General features: G+C 32.0%; 1 protein-coding gene across 1 annotated transcript in view; it reads right to left on the reverse strand.

Annotated features, from left to right (window-relative positions):
• The window catches only part of LOC126833500 (uncharacterized), an 84,387-nt gene extending 61,465 nt beyond the window's left edge, over nucleotides 1-22,922 (reverse strand). The window contains exon 1 of the mRNA XM_050564884.1: nucleotides 22,439-22,922. Within this exon, the coding sequence (XP_050420841.1) occupies nucleotides 22,439-22,713 (275 nt within the window). The 5' untranslated portion in view covers nucleotides 22,714-22,922. The remainder of the gene's footprint in view (nucleotides 1-22,438) is intronic.
• Between the last annotated feature and the right edge of the window lie 675 nt (nucleotides 22,923-23,597).

The following is a 23,597-nucleotide window of genomic DNA, read 5'->3' on the forward strand; positions in this document are numbered from 1 at the left end:
AAAATTAAGAATACAATATAAGATTTAGTAAATCGAATTTATTACACAAACTTCTGACTAAATTCAGCGGCTACAATAATACTTATCACATCTGTTGTTTAACAATATTTACCTTTTCCGATACAACACAAATGTTAGTTTATTTGTTGAAAAGTTGAGTTTGTTAACGGCAGACTTAATCATTCCCTTATTTGTTTGAAAAAGAAAACAGTAACGCTATCTTTTCAGACAGCTCAATTCCCACAAAACCAATTCCCCTCTTTTGTTATTATTATTTTACCATAGACTTTTGAGACTTAAATGACAAACCGCCTACGTTGTACATACATTTCTAGACATTGGAATAACCAAATAAACAGTTAGACCAACCAACATTTTTAGTTAAAGCAACCATACATAAAGTAGTTGGCCCAACTAAATGTTTCAGTTGGGTCAACTATTTATTTAGTTATTCCAACTGGAAATGCGTTGTGTCCCCCTAAAATAACCATAGTTTTAGTTTGACCGACTAAGTATTTTTCCCCCTTGTTCGTTAAATCTTTTTGTCCAAGAGAGGTCAATCTCGTCGTCGTCGTCTTGGATTTCTCTTGAGACTGTTCCGCCGCCGCAGGATGATTGGTTCAATTTCCTGCAGCTTACTCGTTCCTCTTGGCCGTAATTTTTTGAATTATACTTCTTCCCCCCAAAAAAAAAAATATATCTATATAAACACGGGAGACCAAGCGTTTTCGCCGACAGCAAAGTATATTACTTGGTATATACGCTGTACGGTATGTGTATATATATTATATTATATACACATACATATATCGTGTGTATTGCCATCACACGTACACAGTCGTATATCATACGGCGTTATAACTTTATTACGGTTCATTTATTCAAGTCTCACCGTAAAGGCGCTTATGTGTAAAAAAAAAAATAAATAAATAAATAAATACCCTTAAGCACGGCCAAGTCTTTCCCGGCTCACCCGTCCGGCACATACACAACAATATCTTCTATACAATTTATCCGTTACACATTATATTATATACTGTAATACTGTACTGGTCGCGTGGACTGGAAAAAGAATTTTGAAAAAAAAAATCAGACATTATACCAAACGTATAGTGTATATATATATATATATATATAGTTTTTTTTATGTGTAATAAATTTGCTAACGTTATCTGGACGCGCGTGCCCCGACCGTTATTGCTCATCGTCACACCCTCAGTGCGTGTACGCTTCGTTGACATCCCTTATTTGGCCGGCCTTCCCCACCGTAGCCGGGGGATAAGTCGGATTTTCAGCTCAACTCTATTCCTTCGGCCGAGTCCTGGAATAAACCGACCAAAGTGATTTACGCGGTTAGATGACCAAACAAACTGCAGAACTCTGGATAATAAATTATCGTTCTACCAAATTTAACGACAAATAAATAATACAACTTGTAAATACATGTATAAATATATATATATATATATAAAAAAAACAAAAATATCGTCGAAAAACTATAGTGTGCCATGTCGGACAAAATAATATAATATACAGCGTGTTTCAAAAGTCTTCGTCCGATTTCAAAAATGTATATTTATTTAAAAAATTAAGATATAAGGGTGGAACGAAGTAAAAAATATTCTTAAAATAATCAAGTTTTAATTAGTTATTGGTTACAAATGTTTAATATGACCCCCACAGGCCGCCCGACATACATCTATACGGTATTCAAATTCCTTGTTGCTGATCATATCTTGTGTCACGGCATTCACAGCCTCTGTAATCCTAGTTTTGAGCTCTTTCAAGTCTGTAGGTAATGGTGGTGTATAAACTTTATCTTTTTCATAGCCCTTTAAAAAGAAATCAGACTCTGTGAGGTCTGGGGAACGTGGTGGCCATGGATGAATCCCCAAATCATTGTCTCCTTTACGTTCATTCCAACGTTGAGAGAGAAAACGCTTTTTGTGGCGGAGTCGTTATTTCGAAACCAACTGACGGCAGTTTACTAATCGTTACAGAATTTATCAGCAACATAAAATAAACTAAAAATAAACTTGACTAGGTATCTTTTCTTTCCATTAGTATATGGGTCGCTAACCTGCGATTAAAGATTGCTGATAATAATAGCGATAATGTATTTGAATAACGTTCCAATGGAACATTGTAAGATTTTATAATAATTTTCACAACGTTTTTAGCATGGGCCAAACAAGTTTGCTTACTGTTATATTTTTTAAACATTGAACAAAATATTAAACTAGTTAACACAACTGTAGATGTTCTAAATTTGTAATTTGTATAGTTTATTTTCAGAAATGTTGCATATTTTGAACTTGTTTACTGCGAGATAGTTATATTAAACTAAAATGTTAACAACAAAGAATTTAATAAATAAAGATTTTAGAAGAAACGATTGCGGAAATTTAAATAACTTAGTTTATAAATTTAATAAGATACCTCCACGCCTTTCGGGTCGCGCAAAATTCCAGAAATAAAATGGAAAAAATTGTAATTTCCTAACAGTAACAGTCTAACGCGATGGTTTTATTTTCTTTTTTCTTAATGGCGTCCATGGCAGAGCTGTTAGCATTAAACTATTCAATATATTTTACTCGAGCAAATTATCAATTAAGATATGACTTTATGATAGCGATTACTTTTTCAATCTAACAATTGAATCTGAGAGGAAATTTAAATGTGTCAACTATTTAAACTTACTTAAGAAAAATGTGACATTAAAATTGTTGAGAATATTTATTATTTAGTAAAGTCCACTTTAGAGTTAACTTTAAAATTTTGGCTGTCAATAAATCAATAAAAATGTTGTGGACGAAACCAAATTTCCCCCTCTAAATTTAGGCAGTTATAAGACAACAATTAATTATTCGATTAGTTATTAGACCAAATACCAACTGTTGATAGTAGCCATAAACTATTATAACAATTTATTGAATATTAATTAATCAAGAGGTATTAAAATTTGTAAAGTATATTTTTTTAAAATTATTTTTAATCCAGTAAATCAAAAAAGCGATAAGAAAAAATAGTAGTTGACCAAGTGAATGTTCTCGGCTAAGCTTGGATTTCATTAGCTTATTTCAGCTATTCAAGATTATATAAGATTTCATATTATTACTTTACTTGATAGCTTTTTTTTAAAAAATATTATTGATATTATTACCGGAACTCGTATTATGTATGACGAGTTTTCCAAAAAAAAATGTTTTATTATGTTTTCTATTTTAGCGCAAATTCATACGTTGAGCGACTATTAACACAAGACACACACATCCAAATGACATAAAAAAATATATTTAAATATTTTCGAGTGCACGTCGACGAGAGTGCTCAAGTAAAACATTCCAAAAAAAAAAAAATAAACGTGTTCAGAATGGTTATTGGCACGTTTAGCAGATAATAATTTAACCGTCGTCGGTTCGAATGGTTTACTCGTGCGAAAAATCCAACGTCAATGGTTAATATATAGTCGAAAGCCAAGTATATTAAACAGTCAGGTGCCGACTTAGGATGAAATTTTCACTAATTCAAAGTAGATACAAAATAGCAACCACCGTTGAACAGTAACCTCAGGTCAGTAAAGAAATATTTTTATAGCAACCGAAGATTTTTGCTTAGAAGCCGTTTTTAGTAGACTTCGCAGTTCTAAGACCTCGGTCTCTAACCACCTGAAGTACTATAGAATTCTACCAAAAAAAAAAAATTGGACCTTTTAAAAACAATTTATGTTTGAAACAATCATATGTATATATCAAAACCTACAGAGTATTTTTATTTTTTTAATTTGACTCGCTTCAAAGGTCAAAGCATTTATATTTACTCCTCTTTTTCCGGTCATGTTTTTTTTCTATTTCAAACGTCAAGTTCAGATGAAGGATTAACCCGAGTACCTTTTATTTTATTTTTTTCCATTTTACTTTTTTTTTTTAATACAAGCTAGCGATGAAACATAAACGAATGCGAAAAGGAAATTAAAAACTCGGGACGGCAACAATGGCGTTAACGCGGCGTTTCGTATAGGCAATATCGGTTCTCCGCTGTTGATCTTAGCCTATATGATTTTTTTGTTTGAGAATTTCCATCGGCAACAACAACAACAGCTATAGATACACATACCACAAACCTTTACCTAGATTTAACGCCAATCGCATAACCGTTATATACATATATTCATAACGTTTTGGTAATAATAAAAAAACACTTGTCTAATGTCAGAAATATCACTTTATAATAAAAATGAAATGTATTAAAATATCATTATTTGGAAGAAGTAAAAAACATACATTAATTCAGAACACTCTGGCTTTAGCCGGTCCCTTTTTGTGTTTGGTTTTTCCTCAGAAACTGTTATTTAACACTGCCACGGGCCGCTCGTATGCCGTGAAAAGTTTTTTGAAGAAAAATAATTGTCTCTCGACAAACTTTGAAAATTAGTTAACTCGCTATTCATTAATTATGCCGAGCTCGAGAATATTATTATAAGTGTGTACATTTTTGCCTTTACTGAGAAAAGAGAAAGTTTTCAAAAAAAAAAAAAATTACTTTATTCGTCTAGTGCTGTTATGGCGCTGCTGAGAAAGTATGAGTGGCGTGAAAAACCATGCTTTATCATTTTATTTTTAACCGTTGGCCAATTTCTAGAAACTGTATGCGATTGGTAGTCTAAAAAGATAACTGTGTTCAATAAATTTTCTAAAAACCAAAAAATGTGTGTAAAAACCAATTGTTCGAATTCGACATAAGAATTGATTTTGTTAGCAAAAAAAGTAAATTTAACCAGAAAGTAAATAAGTGCAAGTCTTTCGCTGTGAAGGTTTGGTTCATTTTACCTACACCATGAGACAACGCTGTCTCATTTTGGTTTTCAGTCAGAACTCAAAACAATTCAATGGCTATCTTATGTTATTCGACAAACCCTCGCTTCGAATAAAGTTTATTGTGCTTCTTTTGGTCGGTTAGGTTTACAAAAATTAAGAAAATCACATTTTATAATAAAATTACTTCTTAAAAATGTAATTACAATTTAACTCCAAACTAATGTATTCAAGTAACTAAGTAAATCAAGTTAAATTAATTCTGATAAAGAAAATGTGCCAATACCAATTTTGTTAAAAAATCGACTTTTCACCATGATATAAAAAAAGCCAGTACAGTGGGGTCGGGGCATAGTGGGGACGGAGAAGTCACAGGTCTACAGATTTTATTATAATTGAAAGTGACTACGGATAAAGTGTAAATTTACCCTATTTTTGGGGTTTTTCCTTAATAAAAAAAAATTTGACTCAGATTTTTGAGAAAATTGTATATGTTATAGTTCCTTTTTAGATCTACTTTTGGTCTAATTTTCACATCTAAATCTTTAAAACTTTGATTGAAAAAGTGAAAAAAAGAAAAAAATTCTATCCCTTCTAGGGCAAAGGGTTTATTATATTTTTTTGGTTTGTTAATGTTTTTCGATAGTACTATGTTTGAAGAACAATTCATATAAATTTGGAACACTTTCGACTATTTAAAAAAAAAGTTATAGAGCATCGTAATTTTAAGTTGAATAATTTGTAAATTGTTTAGGTGTTTTTCTCGATTTTGATGGGGTAGGGGTGACTTTTTTAAATTTTTGGCCTGATAAAGTACCTTCCAGGTATGATTTCTGATCTATAGAGTTGCTACACGAAGAAATCGGTTCAGCGGTTTACGAGATATCGTGGGTCCAGACACAAAAATAAAAAAATAAAAACACATCATTGTAAAAACAATACCTTCTCAGCTCCGCATCGAAGCTAAAAGGTTACACGAAACACACACGGGTACATCGTGCTAAAAAATAATAGTTAATATAAAATACAATTGTTGTACAATTTGGTTAAAAATAATCAAAACATTGAGGTAGAATTTTCAGAATATTTAACATATATTTCTTGACATTTATATAGCCAATAGGCAATAACAGCTATTATAGTTCATGGCCAATGTTGGCATTGTCAAGAAGACGGTGTAGAAATGTTAGCTAAAGCGAATGTCATATTGTTGATATTGAGTGTAAATTTCGAATATAAAAAATCAACTATTGTATCTGTGGTGTTTATTGGGTTGTCCGATCGTCGGGCCAGAGAAATAGTTTTACATGAGAATCGCATCCTTGTCGCCGGCAACGCTGTGGAATATTAAAATGTCTCAGAAACGGTTTTCTTATTTATCATTATGACCTCGTCACGAAGGCGGCCCTTTTCCCATTGCCGTCGGGTGATTAAAACGTTTTGAGTCGGTGCGGAAGAGTGCGAAAGAGATCATACATCACGTTTGACGTCGTAAGAAACGGGATACAAAAAAATAAAAATAAAAACCTTAGAAATCTACAGACTACAGCCGAGAGAATCCGACCTGAAATTGTTTGTACGCATATAAAAATACAGCAAATAATTAATTTAAAAAAACAACGTCTTGATGATAACTTTACACCACAAAAAAAAAAAATGATGCTTTTATAGTGCATATTCCGCTTTACAAAACATAATTGTGTTAATTATTCATATTGTTCTCGGTCACAACCGTGACCTTTGTAAACACACATTTTTTTTTTTCAAAAGAACAGGATTTTTATACAATTATGTTATTAGGATGGATATAGCTACATTAGTTTTTTTTTCTCAAAAAAAGAGTTCTTTGAAAATAGGCTCTATACAGAACATTTTTTTATTTATAATAGCCAGCACATCTCCGTCGGCTTTTCATTTTCGCTCTAAATAAAATCTTCAATCATGCGTTCAAAAACAATTTATTCTACTCGTTACAATATTATTCGATCCTATCCATTTGCGTTCACGTTGCTTCTTTTTGTATTAGTTTATAAGTTATTGGTTTGTTAAGTGGTGATCATTTCTCAACACACTTATCAGCAAAGTCGTTGGCCCGTTGACTGAACAGCTGAATTATTCACACGGTGCAAACTTAAAAGGTAATTTCATGAAATTTAACAACCCCGTTTATGTGTACAAAATATATATATATATACAGTACACGGATGTTGGCCCCGGCATCAGCCCAAACGGGTTTAATGTCGTTAAAAAAGTGTCGGACGTTTTTTTATTACCTAAGGAAACCGAAAGGAGTGTGTGTCCCCGGGATCAGTCTGTCGTCGCACCGATGATCGAACCGAATAACACACATTGTAGGCAGACGGGATTAAACGGGTGTGGCCGGCCGAGAATGGCTATTTTGTCAATGCTACATTTAGTCGGCGGATTCAAAACGAAATATGCAGACCGTAATTTAATTTGATTTTCATCGTACCTTTACACAATAATGGAATGTACCCACGGACACGTTGACGCTGGCCTACTTAAAATATCGACAAGTCAACGAATGCCATATAGTTTTGGGAATAATGAGCATTATAAAATAAGCCTTTATTTCTAATATTATAATAATAATATATGGTTATTTATTAATTTTTCTTCAGTGTGAATACATGGAAATTTAATAAACTTTTTGAATCTAAGATTACTCGAGTATCTTTAGTTTGGGTGGATCGATAAAAATGTTGACCAGATAAAGTATAATTGAAAGCAATAAAATTGCGCTTTTTATAAAAGGAGATGCTTTGACATTTATTTATATTAAAGCGACATACCGTCAGCATCAACCGCATTATTAATAGGTACATTTAAATATGTTTTGCGTCATTAGCCAACAAAATAATATTTGAATATTCAATAGAAAAAAAAACAATATCGTTAATTGAATAATAAAGGAGAGAGATGATCTCCTTGTGGAACTCCTGAAATTACTGAGATTGAATTTGAAATAAAATTCAAAATTCGGTTCCTTTTTGGAAATTATAAATAATTTCTTCTATAAAATGTCCCGATAAACGGTGCCCAAGTTATATAGTCTATTTTTGGGTAGCACCAAATGAAACGGAAACGAATTATATTACAGAGTGGAAGTTGGAACACGCTAATAAGTAATAATGTAGTTGACGTGACAATGTCACTTTATACGTCGGTTGTTAGCTGTTGTTGATTTTACAAAATACTTACTCAAATTATATAATAATATACCGAATGTATAAAGTCATTGGCCTCGCATATTCGGATTTTTTTATCTATTACAAACGGCGTATGGTATCCCTTATGGAACTTTATACAACAACATAATATCAGACCTGAGATATTATGTAAGTACACAGTGTAACAGCACAAAGGTGTACGGTACATACTTATAGTTAACGACACAAAGCATAAGTATAATAACAGTTTACACCTTCTATAATATGATATTATTGTAATAGCAAAAGCACGCGCTTATAGCCCTTACTCGACGTCATTGGTGAAGATCCGGGAGGAGGAGGGGGGCTTGGGATTCTAAAAACCTTAAAACTAAAAATTAGTGCTACATTTGTTTTTATTTCGACAAATCTCTCATTAAAAAATAAATGTTAGTATTTTAAAAAGCACTACCTGTAAGTTTTATGGTACCCCCCCCCCCCAACTCTGCCATTGCTCGACGTTAAGCTATAGCTGTAATCAACATTTATTATAATGGGTCGTTACGTTTTATAGTGCAGTCGGTATAGCTGTACATTGCCACAGTAAGTATAGGTTCGATATGCAGTTTCCGGTTGTAAAATCCAATTGGCAAAAGCCCATTTTTAGTCACTGCGTGAAAGTCAACGCTTAGGCATTGGGAACTGATTTTGATAAAAGCACATAAGCGACAAGGACGAGTCTACATTCTCATGTTTCATACACTAAACTTGAATTTACACGAATATTGTTATTAATGTGCAAGTACTATTTTCGGTTAAAGCCTATAGAAAAATAGAAGTGTAATTTTAATATTTTTTTATCATTAAAAAACGACCAAACGGTTATCATATTTGACGGTTCGCTAAAATATACCGGTTTTCATTTTTACACTTTTAAACTTGTTCAAAATATTGTGTTTTCAAATTTTTTTGACATGCGAAGAATAGCAATTCAGTTTTAAATTGTACAATTTAATATATTATGTATACTGGGTGATTCTTTTAACGCCCTATACTAGTTTTCACTTCCTAAATTTTTTATTTAAACAATTTTAAACATGATTACTGGCTTTCGACCAGTTACAAAGTGTCAATAAATTATTCTTAATTTAAAAAATAACTAAAATATAATATGTATATGTAAAATATAATATGTATGTATATATGTATGATATAAGTTGCTCAAATTTTCTCTAGATATATATGATACCATTTAAGTTTCAAGGGTCGATAAAGCTCTAGCAAATGCTAAAATAGATAAAACATTGAAAACCGTCCAATATTCTACTAGAAAATAAACAGAAATGTCGTCAAAAATACATACTACAAAATTGTAATTATTTTAAGAGTAAACTAGCGTGCGGCGTTAAAAAAATCACCCTGTATGTATATACATATATATATATTTTTTTTTTTGAGAATTTCGTTCCATCTGAATGAATACCATCAACTTGTATTTTATTTGCATTTCTGACATACTGTAATAGTATATATATAGTACATACTATATACTATATTGATGTAGCCAATAATGTGCCAATGTAATTTTATTTTATTCCACGCTGAAAAAAAAGATATGTAAACGCATAACGATTTTTGATAAAGTAAAAAAAAAAACCCGCGAATGTTTTACAGCTAGATTTGGTAAGTACAGCTTTGCAGTGCACTTGGTTGCGCTGTACAGTGTGATTGTGCAAACGAAAAGTATTCAAAGCAAAACGAGAAAATCCCCATACAATATGTTTGGTCCTTATCTGATTGAAACTACTTTGACGCGAGTTTATGCTGAGTACACGGCAAAGTTTAAAAGAGTTTCTTTTTTTTTATGCGTTTATTTAAACGAATATTACGGTTGGCGAGTAAACGCCAAAAGCCGGCAAAACTTGGAAAAAATTATAATTGTTTAGTTGTATTTTTTTCAAAATATTTATAATTTTTGACCTTAAATGTAATTTAGAAAGGCAGAAAAAAAAGCCACAGCGAGTAGAATCGAAAAATGTGCTCTCTAAACTAAACTAAACTGAAAGTGAACAATAATTAAAACAATAATTTAATACTTTCTATGAAAATATCAATTACTCACAATTCTTATAATAATATGCAGAATGGTACCATTAATATGTAATTAAATTTTGTTTAAAAAAGGTATGAATGCAACACGGTAGCAAAATATTTTCTAAATGTTTATTGAGATTTGGTTATTACCAAATAAAAGTAATCGCTATATGAACAATAGATTTACTTGTTCTCAAATCATAATATTAGTGTTCAATAATATACTAAGTATTATAAAGAGGTACAGTGCAAACTTTTTTAATAAAAGTTTTATGTGTTACCTAAAGTTTGTACGACTAAGTTCAACAAAAGTAATTTATTCAAAAACGAATTAGTTAAATTTTAATTAAAAAAAAAAAACTAAAGGTAAGCAAATCAAGATTATGCAACGGTATTTTGATTAGGTTTTTTTTTTGTTAACGCCAACACAACAATATCATTTATTTTATTTAAAATATAAAACACCAAACTAGTTTATGTCAGAGTGGAGGGTAGGGGTGGGAAAAATATGTGTTGAAGCTTCAGCATTTTTTTTTGCTTTGTAAGCGTATAGCAAACTACATACAAGTTCTGATGAAGTTCAGAGTCGTATAATTTTTTAGTCATAGAAATATTTTCTAAATCGTAGGTACAAGCCAAAAGTTTTCATGCTGTGTTTTGTAAAGCTATAATTCTTATTTTCCACTCCCCCTTCTCATTTTTTTTAATGTTGTGTTATTTGATTTAGTAAAGTTTGCGAATACAGTTTCGATGAAAGTTAAACTACCCGTAAAATCAATACGGAATAAATCTATAAGTGATAACACATTGTATTGTACAGAGAACTCAATATAGGGTACCTTACCGCCGCCGGTATTGTACTAAAGGAATGCGGCAGATCTGATAGGCCGGCGAGAGGGTGTGTGTCTCGGGGGTAGACTGTGTTGTTTGCCGGTATACCGAAACGCATAAAATCCCATGGGTCATTAATTTTCATAGATTTCTGCGGGTCCAAAAGGAAAACGACAAAAACCTATAAAATTAATAGCTAATGCTGTATTTGTCAAAATAGAAACCCACACACACGCTCGGATTGGTTTTGATTTTTGCTAATAAGAAGAAACAAATGCCGGGGATGATACGGCTACTGCGCTTTATGTGTATAGTAATTAAGATTTGTGTGTGTGTGTGTCTGGTGGAAACAGGGAAACCGTCGTCGTTCCGGTCGGAAGGCGCACAATGGGCTATCAGGAAAAAAAAATGCCTTTGTAAAGCTTTCTCGGCCTTAACATTCAAATATTGCTACGGTTGGAAATTATTGTATTTTGCAAGAATATTTTCAGACTACTAACGCCAGGCACATTATCTGTGTGGTTTGAACCTCAAAACCGGCTGTACCCCGTTTTCCTTCGTCCGTCGTAGACGCGCATTTTCTTATAATATCATACCATCGAAGGGATTTGATTAATAATGCAAACGCCTCGAACTACAAAAAGAAAACACTATCATTATGTACATTATTTGTCCGCGCGACTCTATAAAAATTCCCCTTAAACAAGTACGTACAACGCAATCAAGTTTGATGAATCGTTTGAAGTTTTGCAGAGCTCAATGGATTGGATACATGTATAGATCCGTTCAATTTGAATAACCCCAGAAGATTTGAATAATTAAACTTCGAAACTCCTTAGTTCTAACGATGATTAATATGGTGTTCTCAAAATGTAAGAAGCTATTCCAAAATATAATATTATATCGTCCAAAAACTGGAGGTTTTTATTAATTCCAATAAAAACTATACTTAGATCATTTGTCAAATGTACAAGGCTGGGCGAGTTAATGACTTTTCCTTGATTTTTTATGACAAGTTATAAGTATTAAATGCTTTGTTTAATCTATAATAACCAATTGTTTACACATTGAATTTGTCTATGATTTAACAGTTATAATATTTTTTAATAGAAATATCAATTAGATATAGCTATTATGAATTTAAACCAGAAATCAATTATATGTGTTGAGTTTATTTGTTCTCAAAAAACAACTACTCAAACAGCAATAAATAGATTTACACTATTTTTTGTATAATTTGTAGAAATTTAGTAATGTAAGTAATTGATTGTTGTTAAAAAAAAATGTATTTATAGTATTTAAATTTGGAAATATTATTGAAAACCTAGATGAAATTAAAGTTGAACTGTTAAAATCTGAAATTATTAATTGAATAATCAGCCAGTTCTAAATGTTAGCTTTGTACACTCCAAATTTTCTTCCATAAACAATTATTTATTATATAGATTAAAATAATAATTTTGATATTCGTATTCAGTACACTAAATACATATTCATTTATTTTACTTATTATTTCTCAAAAAAAAAAAAAAAAATGAGTTAATTTATTAAATAATGCATATTATAAAATATCAGCAATTATAATATTGTGCTTAACTCTGTAGGTACCTAACAATTGGTTGACAACACAATGTGCAAATAATAGGTAATATTTACATGTATGAAACGACAACTTATTTGTATGGATTCAAACATTAATTATGTATTCTTGTTGTAATTTACATACAGACTGGTATATTGTATTTACATTGTTAACGTAATGTTTTCAGATATAACTCATGCACACATTCATTGGATCATTAGACTGTGTAGTTTGTCGACATTAAATAAACATATTTTGTGCATATATAATATAAGTATTCTGATACATTCATTAGGAATCACATCCACGTCAAAGTAATTGGGTAAAACGTACATTATTGCAATTGAAATGGACGTTTCAAATAATAGTCGGCCCAATGGTTGAGTGTAATATGAATAATTAAACTGATTGGCGTCGGTTGTCCCCACAGTTGTGTGGCTAACGTTGTAAGTGTAGTTAAAAAATTATCATTTTTGACTAAACCATAATTTAATGTTAAGCCAAACTGGCTGAGACGACTATTATAAGTATAAGTTTCATTTAAGCGCGCATTTTATGTGTACTTTATCAATAATTTTTAGACTATAGTAAATTAAGTATATTACACTTATAAAATAATTCCCATCAAACCTCAACAAAACATTTTTTTTTTAAATTCCCGTGTGGGAGATATAATTTTTCTTTATCGTTGATTTGATTTTTTTACTTAGTTAAGGTAAGATGCTTTCTATCCATAGTACCTAGTGTAAATAGTTTTTGGGCATTATTTTTATTAGGTAATATGCAAACACATAAATCGTTATTCGAACGAAGGGTAATATAGTCTGACGTGCATCTTCTCTACTTACTGAAGAAAAACAATTTTGAAAAATGAATATACAGCCGAAAATTGTCCAATGATAAGGAATGAATAATGATATTGTTGAAATCAGATTTTGTAATAATAATATTAAACTAAAATACGATTTTGTATTCAAATTGAGATAAAAGTTTTCACAGCTTTTAAAACAATAGTTTTTAAATTAAAATGTTTTGTTTCTTTAGTATAGTTTTTACTTTTAACTTTCTAAAGAGTTTGAGCTTCGACGTTGTGCCGAATAAAAAAGTATATACGGTCACTTAATAGACTCGGATACATTTTTTTTATAAAAATACTTTTATATTAATTTTTTTTTACCGTTCGGTCTTTGAAATCTTTTTGAGCAAAACGGTGTAGCGATTTTTCTCATCAACTCTATTTCAATATTTAATACAAGTCCAATGTACCGGAAAAATTACCTTGTAAATAATGGTGATTGCGTTAAAGACTATATACACTTACAATATGATTGCAATTATCAATATATATTATTATTAAAAAATAATTTTATTTATCGGCAAAAAAAAAAAACACTTGTAAGACTGTCCACGCTTTTCCTTGTAGCTCTACCACCGAGATACGCATTTTCTTATTTTATAAGTATAAGTATCTTTCACTTTCATCACGTTTAAGGCCATACACGTGGTGAATGTGTAATACCACACCGGACCGTAATCGCAAGACGCTACCCACTCAAGTCTCACAATTCTCTCGAGTCTTGACACATTTTGGTTTTCTTCGGTCGGATATAACGATCCTCGCATAACATTATCCTAAGTACACGGTATAAATATTTTATTTAATCAAGTCCTCTCCGGAGTCCTGTTGTAGGATATACGACATATTTCTTCACCGTTCAATGTACCCGAGCAAATACACCTGTGCGCAAATTACCGGACGGCGAGACACGTATTTATACAATTTTTTATTTTATTTTGACCTGACAACGACATTGGGGTTAAAATGTTTAAACAGACAAGTGGTGCACACCGCTTATTCGTTATGCTATAACCAAAAGAAAACAATTTATGCTACTCGGTATGTTGCGTGTAAAATGCTTTTAAAAAAGTACAGTTACAGTTATTAAGACAATTTAACAAAAAAAAAAAAAGATAAATGACGATTATTATCACAGACATTTTCTTGGCAAAAATATTTCATCAAATTTTCTTTTGTACAATACTTACTGTACAATTTATAACGCGAACATTTTGATTTCAAGCTGCGAGGTATTTAATATTATGTTGCTTTTGAAAAGTTTTGCGCAAGACAGCTGGTTTTCTTTGACTTGTAATTACTTTTACTACTTAACGCCTCGCTCGATGCTATTGCTTGTAGCCAAACGTCGCGCATAAGGTGAAATTTGATGTAATTTAATTCTCAATTAATTCTCCTTGTATCCGGAAATAGGCTGCCACAGCGTCGATTAATATTGTGATTGAATATTGTTCGTTTGGAATACTATTCGTTTGAAACCTATAAATGGCTGCGTCGAAGAGATTGCGCTATGCCGAAAAGTCTGAACTTAAACACCTTAGCCGCCCCACTGGGGTTTAATATGGGCGTCGCATTGCGGATACCGGCCGGGTTCCGGAATGGCCACTTAATTAGACCGTGTTATTATTTTTTTTAATCATTTGGTGTTGTATTTATAGTTTCTTGTAAAATAAATCATAATTCAACACTCGATAGACATCGATCTCGCAAGAAATATTATTAAAAAAAAAAAAAAAAACCTTGAAACGATTTAAACTCGAGATTGAGTCTTGGATTGACTTATTTGCCAAAACTTACACCTAATTCACCATAATATTTATTCGATGGTTTTATTACTAAAATAGTATTAAGACTTATTTATTGTTTTTATATATATTTTTTTATAATAAAAATACAACAGCTTAACGTTCATAAATATTGCAGTTGGACTTTGCAGTGGAGCTAAACGCCAACATTGCTAGCACCAATAAATCTTGTAAAATAAGTTTTCCTTGCTCGTGTGGCAGATGCACAAATTATTATACTTCCAAACCTAACTTAACGTTTTACTTTAATTTATAATACACGGGGCAATAAAATTAAGTTCTTAGCTGTTATCCTTTCTTCGACTAATGTATTTATATGTTTTTTTCATTATATTATTCAAAATGGTGTTAAAAATTAGATTTAAAGACACAACCGTAGTCAATCGTAGCTATTATTATTATATTTATAGTTTTATGTGAATAAGCAAAATTGTAATTAATGAATTTTAGAATTTTGATTTTAACTTCACCTTCCTAGACAAAATCTTGATAAATTTATGAAGCTAGAATAATTGTTTCCAAACTACTTTTCCCCTTTTATTTTCAGCGGATCTCCTATAATGCTATGTGCCAACCTGTTTAAGTAGTTAAATGCTCTTTCTCATATTTCTGCTCTCGTAGACCTTTTATTGGTACGAAAACGAGACGGTCAGGCGAAAAACAAACGACGTCTTGCCGAATGAATGTAACGTTCTCTAGGGGCAAACATCTCGGACTCAACCCTCGAGGGTTTACTGCATGTGTCAAAAATAATAAATTTTCACCGTGCCACAGCATGACGACAGTAAGACGGCCAACAATAATTTCATTCTCGTGTGTATGCGCATATATATAAGATGGACCTTAAGTGTGAAGGTTCCCACACACAGACTTGTATAATATTATATTATGCTACTATATGTAATGGCCACTCGTGTTTTGCAACACAGTCCGCCTAAATGAGTTTATATATATATATAATATATACAGCTGTACCGGCAGTTACCCCCATAGTAGGGTTGGTACCATTTAATATGGTAATTGCCTGCCGGGTTTTAGCTTATGGCTTATGACGTTATTATAATAATATATTATGCTGATAACACGGTCTTCCGTCTAATGATTTGGCGTGCCGGAGGGCGATTTAAATTTCCAATCCGTTTCACTATGTAAAATCTAGACCAGTGCATATATAATATTCGTATTACCGTTGTACGAAAAGTGTACAAACCATCGAAGCCAAGACATTTTTGTTGACTGTTAATTTTTTTAATTAAAATTCCAAATGTGAGCTGTACGATAAAAAAACGCAATCTTTTTCATTTAAATTTTGTTTGTTTGTTTATTCAACGTTATATTGTTGTCTTTTGGGTTAAAAATGTGCACTACGGGGCGTAACCTTACCGGAAGAATATAAACAAACATTATTAAAAAAAAAAATAAAAAAATGGATCTAACTAACAAAAAACAATGTGTTAAAAAATGCAGATTTTTGTTCTCAAAGGTCGAAGTCGACGTATACGAATTAACCGTAAAATTAATTTTAAGCCATTCATTCACCTTAGTACATCATACTAAAGAAAATTATTGTGAAAAAATTAAAATTTTTCAAACAATTTCTCAGAAATAATTATCTACTACTTTTTCCACGTTAGGAACTCATAATATTCACTCGTTTTCATAATTGACATTTTTTAGTTTTTCTTTTCATAACATTAATAACATTTCACATGTTAATACATTTTACAAAACTCAATCATATTGTCCGTTAGCTTTAAAACTTAAATGATAAAATATAATATATTTTATTAACTTTTTTAATTTAGAATAATAATCTACTAAGAGACGTGTTGACTGGCCGATAATAAATCTTGCGGTTATTTCAATAATTGTCTTTCTCTCATTTCTTTACTTTTAAAATACTAATAACTCTAAAAGTTTTGTAATATAGTATTTAATAGTTTACTGTTCTTATAAAAAGTAAACAAAATATACACATAATAGTAAAACTTTCAAAAGTTGTCAGAGTTCTGACAAGTACTCTGAAAACAAACACAATTTTTTTTAGAAATTTTACCTAATTATTATATAATTATACTCATATAAACAATGTGAGTATAAACTAATTCATTGATGATTGTTAGTTACTGATTATGTCACTGGTCATTTAGTATGAAATTGTATTCTAGATAGCAATTTTATTTTAGTTAATTGATTATTAAGTTTTTATCAGTCGTATAAATTGTCATTAGCTGTAATAAACACATTTTTGTTCATTATCTAATAATATTGGAATGATTAAAATGTTTACTTAGTTATTTACTGTATTATTTATTAAAAATGTTTTAAACGATGGCAACCCAATGACATTGTAGTGAATGTAATTACTAGTTCAATGCAATACCATTTTGAATATTGAATGAGCACTTATTATGATAATTTAATAAATAACATATAAGTAATTTAAAACGCATAACTGGGATTTTTTTTGTTATTACATTATTTTTGTTATTTAAATACAAATTGAATTCTGTTTTGAACACATACCGTGTTTGTGTATCCAACGTATGTAAATGTAAATAATATTATAAAAAATATAATTTCGTATGAAAATGGACCGAAGAAACCATAATAACGTGCATATCTTTTGAACATCGGAAGTCTTAAAAAATGTACTTTTAGTATTTATCGAAATATTTTATAAAAAATAAAACGTTGTACATTTTCTGAGCAATTGATTTCTTTGTCGAAAACTTGGCTTCAAGTTCGGTTAGTGCTTGAATGAAAAATAACAATTCGACATCTGCTCTCTGCAACAAATGTGTTGTGACGTTTGATTGGATTCTTTGAAGTTATTACCACGCCAAAGCTGTAATTGGAATAAATACTTAGGGCACACACGCGTGTCAGTACTGTATTGTTTGAAAATTAATTTCATCGTGAAAATTGTGTATTGATAATATTACAACAATAATAATTATACATATATATTTCTAAAGAAGTTATTCTTGCGGCATGGCGTCACCTTTATGTTAAGTCGGCCACATGTAAAGGTTATGCACATGTGTAGTCTGTTTAGAAATTAATTATTACTTCTTAATCAAAGCGTTCGCCTGTTTGAGATAATTTACTTAGGTACCTGTACATCATTTTAGTATAAACAACCCTACTCGACATCAATTTTTTACTCAATTTTAATTACATCTCATATTGACACTAGTTTATTAGTGATACTTAGTTACAGATTATTAATTTACTTCCTAATTAATTAAAATAATTAACTTGATTAAAACTTTTGGCGATTAATGGATAACAAAAGCGTGGATAAGTGAAGAAAGTCGCCCGATACTACAGTTGCAGGGTAAAGTTTCTATATCTAGAAAAATGTATTGTCATAGTTACCCATATCTTGTAATTAACATTGTAATGAAACTGGTTGACTGTTGATTTACTCACGCTTAGCAACCGGTAAATTGACTATGGTCGGTGTGTAATTTCACTCGTTTGGGGGTTTTCCTCAAAAAAAGTTTGACTACAGATTTTTGAGAAAGTTGTCTTATTTTATTCGGTCTAATTTTCAGACCTAAATCCCTAAAACTTTGCTTAAAAAAGTGAATTAAAGAAAAAATGTCCATATCCCTTCTAGGGGAAAGGGTTTATGATATTTTTTTTTTGGTTTGTCAATGTTTATCGGTAGTACTGTGTTTAAAAAATATTCCGTACACATTTGGATCTAATGTGATTATTTAAAAAAAATCTATTTGAGCGTCGCAATTTTAAGTTGAAAAATATGTAAACTTTTTGGGTGTTTTTCTAGATTTTGAGGAGAATTTTGACCCAATAAGGTACCTTTCAGGTACGATTTCTGATCAATATAGTTGCTACACGGAGAAATCGGTTCAGCGGTTTTTAAAAATATCGTTGGTCCAGCCACACAAAAACAAAAAAAAATTATAACAAAAACACAGCATTGTAAAAACAAAATTTCTCGGCTCCTCGTCGAAGTTAAAATATACTGCGTGGGACATTTTTGTAACATATTTATATTATAATATTATATACTATTATTAGGTTTTCTTCTTCGCCGAATACGTAGGTACATTTAGAGTTTTGTAAAACAACAAACAAACTGAATCGTATCATCTTGTTGGTAGAAAAGAATGGTAAATCCACGGGTTGAATATAAAGTGGCCAGCGCAATATATTATTGTTATTGTTCTGCCATTGTATAAGCAACGCAATCTCGTCAACTTTCCATTCAATAACAATATTATAGTATATTATGCGATTCGACCATGCGAGTTGTGTACGGGTATTGCTCGAGTCTTATGTAAATAAACGCTATTCATTCGACGGCGGTGCACGGCGGAATCGAAATAGTTTTTACCGCTTAAAGGATATTCGCAAAAGTTTCTTGGGGGGCTTTTTTTTTTGTTTAACGCCGGCTAAAAAACGTGCACATGCAAACGTGTACATGTGTATCGGTTTTGTGTATTCGATTACCGCGGCAGAGGGAGAGAAAGGGAGGGGGATGAAAAAATTCAAACAAAAAAAAAAAATGAATAATAAAATCGAATTATACTCGACCTGGCCGGTCATTAACAGCTTGCCGACGACCCAACAAGTTAACGGCTCGCAATAATAATATATTCCGTCCGTTCATTAGCTTAACGCCGTTCCTCCGGTAGGCCGCGTTTAGCGTCTTAATTGATTTCGCCGTTAAATCCTTTATCATAATATTGTTTTGCCCAAGCCTTAACCGCCTCGGCCTCGGGATCCGCCATGATTCCATTAGCGTGTAAACGTACTTGTTCGGTCACGGTCAGTGCACGGCACGAATGACAAAAATTTGAAATTATTATCGTTGTAGTTATTTTCTTTAGGTAATTATATTTACCATACGACACTAGTCGAAGAAGAAGACACTACGCTATAGTTGTTGTATGGCGAATACTACAACTCTTTGGGAAGTACATAATTTATATTCATACCCTTTCGGTATTACAAGTAAGCTGTGAATGGAGTACCAAGACTTGTTAGACAGTTTCAATGCTAATCAGTACTGTATAAAGGGTTGTTGAACGCTGTAGATTCAGATTAAACAAGCGCTAACAAAACTGTTAATATTTTTAAATAAAAAAAAAATGATTTGAATAGTCTTCTAGTTCCAAGTTAAAATTTTTTTGATAGAGATGAAACAGGATGTCGAAGGAGTGTGGGTGTGGGTAATAGAAAATCCGGTGCCCAGCATTCTTACTACACCGTCAATAGAATATGAACTTCTAGAGGAACAACGGTCGAAAACCAATTTTAAAAGAGACGAAATATTGACTGTTATTTATAAAGGCATAACCGGTTGAGAGACAATGCCACCTTATGGATAGAATCATTAAGCTTTGCGATGACAAGTGGAAGGCTAAATTTGCGCCAGAGCTAACAATGATTAAGAAGCTGCGCGAATCGTTACAGGACTTGGTAACTACATTCACCGACCAAACACTGCCCGCCCTCAAAGTTACCAATTATGAAGTCAAATTGTATTTGTTTAAAAAATTAGTACCTATTAGGAAAACCAATGACAATTGGCTTGACATTAAATACGTTCCGCAGTTGATCCGCAAGAGAACAGTTGTAAAGTGTTAAAAACATATTTTGTGTAATATACAAATATATACTTATAAAAAAACGTTTTGTGTCAAGTACATTTTTCCATCCGTGTCTACTGTCATCATTCGCTCTTCAGTAATTGTTTATTCTAATAAATTTTCATTATTTAAAATAGGAAGTCATCGTGTTAAAACAAATATCGACCGCAATCACTTTTAGTGTATGTTGTAGAGTAACGGTAACGATTTATAAATGATGTATAATTATGTAGATAATACAATAACACAATAGGTTACAACAAAAAAACTACATCTTATCACGTCATGGTAGTCTTATAACGATACGCAAACATATGTACACAACTAATTTTAGTTGCTTGTGTATTAACCGACTAACCCACTGGATTTAAAAATATACATCTTTCGTTGCAACAAATGCAATAATAATATTCTGCACACGTTCAAGTGTTACATTTTGCAATAAAGCATTGTTTTCTACTTAAATAGCTTAGGAAAATAGTTTTGATTTAATTGTTTAAGTGGCCACACTGTACACGGTATGTAAAACTATTATTGAATATCAAACAAAGATTTTAATCAACTCGAAGTGTGTGTTGAGAAAATCTTGGTTTGTTTTAAAATCGCCCGTCTTAAGAAATTATTTGTTGTTTGTGGACATTTTCAAAAAATTGCTTTTAGCTGGTTGTGAAACTGGATGCCTCAATTATTTGAAATTCATAATTTCAATAAAACTCATTAGAACAAACATTATTCAATTTTCGTATCCGCAAAAAACGTACATCAAAGTAACCGGTTTAAATGGAATAAGTATAATTACTAAAACCTACATATTTCATGTACACTAAAAGTCCCACAGAAGCCATAGGGTACATTTTACATTGTACTTAAATTAACTAAATACATTATTTTAAGTCCTGTACTTTATGTAGATATTAAATGTGTAATCCTGAAAAGTGTTTTATACAAAATATATATGAAGATTTATGTACACAATACATCATAGGACTAATTTAGGTAAAAAACGTCGAAATTTGGACGAAATAACTCAAATTTGTTCAGAAAAAAATTGCTGTTTGGAGCGTAGTCAGGTCGGTGGAGTCTCAGGACAGTAGAGATTGTTACAGCTTAAAGTGATGAAACCAATCACTTTCAAATAAATACTTCCATGCGGATCTGTAATGGTAAAATTACCAATATCGATAAAAGCATCGTACGCAATAACAATAATGCGCTTAAAAATGTATCTTAAGTGCTAAATTGGATATGATTAGGATTCAACACACATTAAACCGTTATATTTTGCTAAATTGTGTAATATAATATACTAACATTTTCATTCATTCAAACTATTTTACAAAACAATTTCACTTAACACCATTATCCACTGACCCCATCGATATTAACTTTATAATGAAATTATTTTTTAAATATCTACCTGTTGACTATCGTTTCATTCATACATAGCAACTTAGAAATTTACCACGGTTTAAGTTTAGGCAATATTTCCATTTTATTCTTATTGGTTTTTCTTTAGTAAAAAAATAATTTTGACAACAAATTTTCGTGAAAATCGTGACATTTGCAAAGTTTATCAACCGCTTGAAACGGTTGGGGCTTTTTTTTTCTAGAGACTGGTAAAAAGTTTTATACTGTTCATATATATATATTATGTACACTCACTTGTCGCTTATGTTGAACAGGTCGGTGCCGCTGATGTGCAACATTTGTTTCAGCGTCTTGGCGCCCTTGTAAACGGCCATCACGGCAAAGTGTCCGCCGGCCAGGCCGCCGGGCTCGGGCCACACGCTCATGGCCAACACTTTGCCCACCACTTCGGTGGCCCGAGTCTGGGCCTGTACGTCGCGGGAAGTGTGCAAGCAAACGGCCCGGACCGGCAGGGCGGGCGGACAGCAGGCCAACGTGAGGGCGGCCAACACCGCGTGTACGGCCCGCATGGTCGGTGGACGGCAGTAAAACGAACGTTTACCGTACCGAATTAACCGTTTTTGTCGTCGGCATTTTAATTTTTTTGGAGCAAAAATGTTTGAAAAGAATTGAAATCGTTGCCGAAAAATGGCGCTTTTACAAAAATGTCCCGATGGCGATCTCGGCGGTTTCTTGCCCGGTCGTTGGGTGTACAATGGCGTACGTGTGGCCGGCACATCGGGCGCGTTGCGACTGTTGAGCTCGTGCCGCGTTGCCTAACCGAAGGGTGACTACAGCCTTTGCCGCCGCCCCCACTGCCGCCGTCGCGAAACGCGGAAATATACAAAAATAATAGGTGCAAATATGCCGGCTGACGGCGGGCAAAGCGCGGTAAACGGCCGCCGCCCACCCCTGTAGTAGTAAGTACTAACTACTAAGTGAATAAGTACTCCCTTACTCATTCACTTAGTAGTTAGTACTTACACTCCCTGTCCAGTGTTCACAGATAAAAAGTACAAGTATCGATAAAAAAAAAATCATTGTACCAAATGAAAATGATGTGCTTGAGTGAAATTCATTTTTAGTAGTAGGGTGGACACCAATTAGCGGGTTGATCGTATGTCTATAAAAATGTACTGCCATAGCTATCCGTATAATATCGTAATTAGCAATATAATGAACATATTTTCATTATCCATTGACTTGTAGATTCACTCACACGTCAACAGCAACCTGGTAATGGACTGCGTAACTTTACCGTTTTTGGGAAAATTGTATATGTTATAGCCCCTCATTCTAAGTAATTATGTGTACACACAATTCTATTATATAATACACAAAAATACACAGTCGACCATCTAAATGTGATTTAACCGGTAAAATGTATTTTTCAATAGGAAATTAATCATTACCG

This window comes from Adelges cooleyi, unplaced genomic scaffold (assembly GCF_023614345.1).
Source record: "Adelges cooleyi isolate 19-005CV unplaced genomic scaffold, UGA_ACOO_1.1 ACOO_flye_CR_arks_rails_tigmint_CR_PRNA_2, whole genome shotgun sequence".
NCBI classification, from domain to species: Eukaryota; Metazoa; Arthropoda; class Insecta; order Hemiptera; family Adelgidae; genus Adelges; species Adelges cooleyi.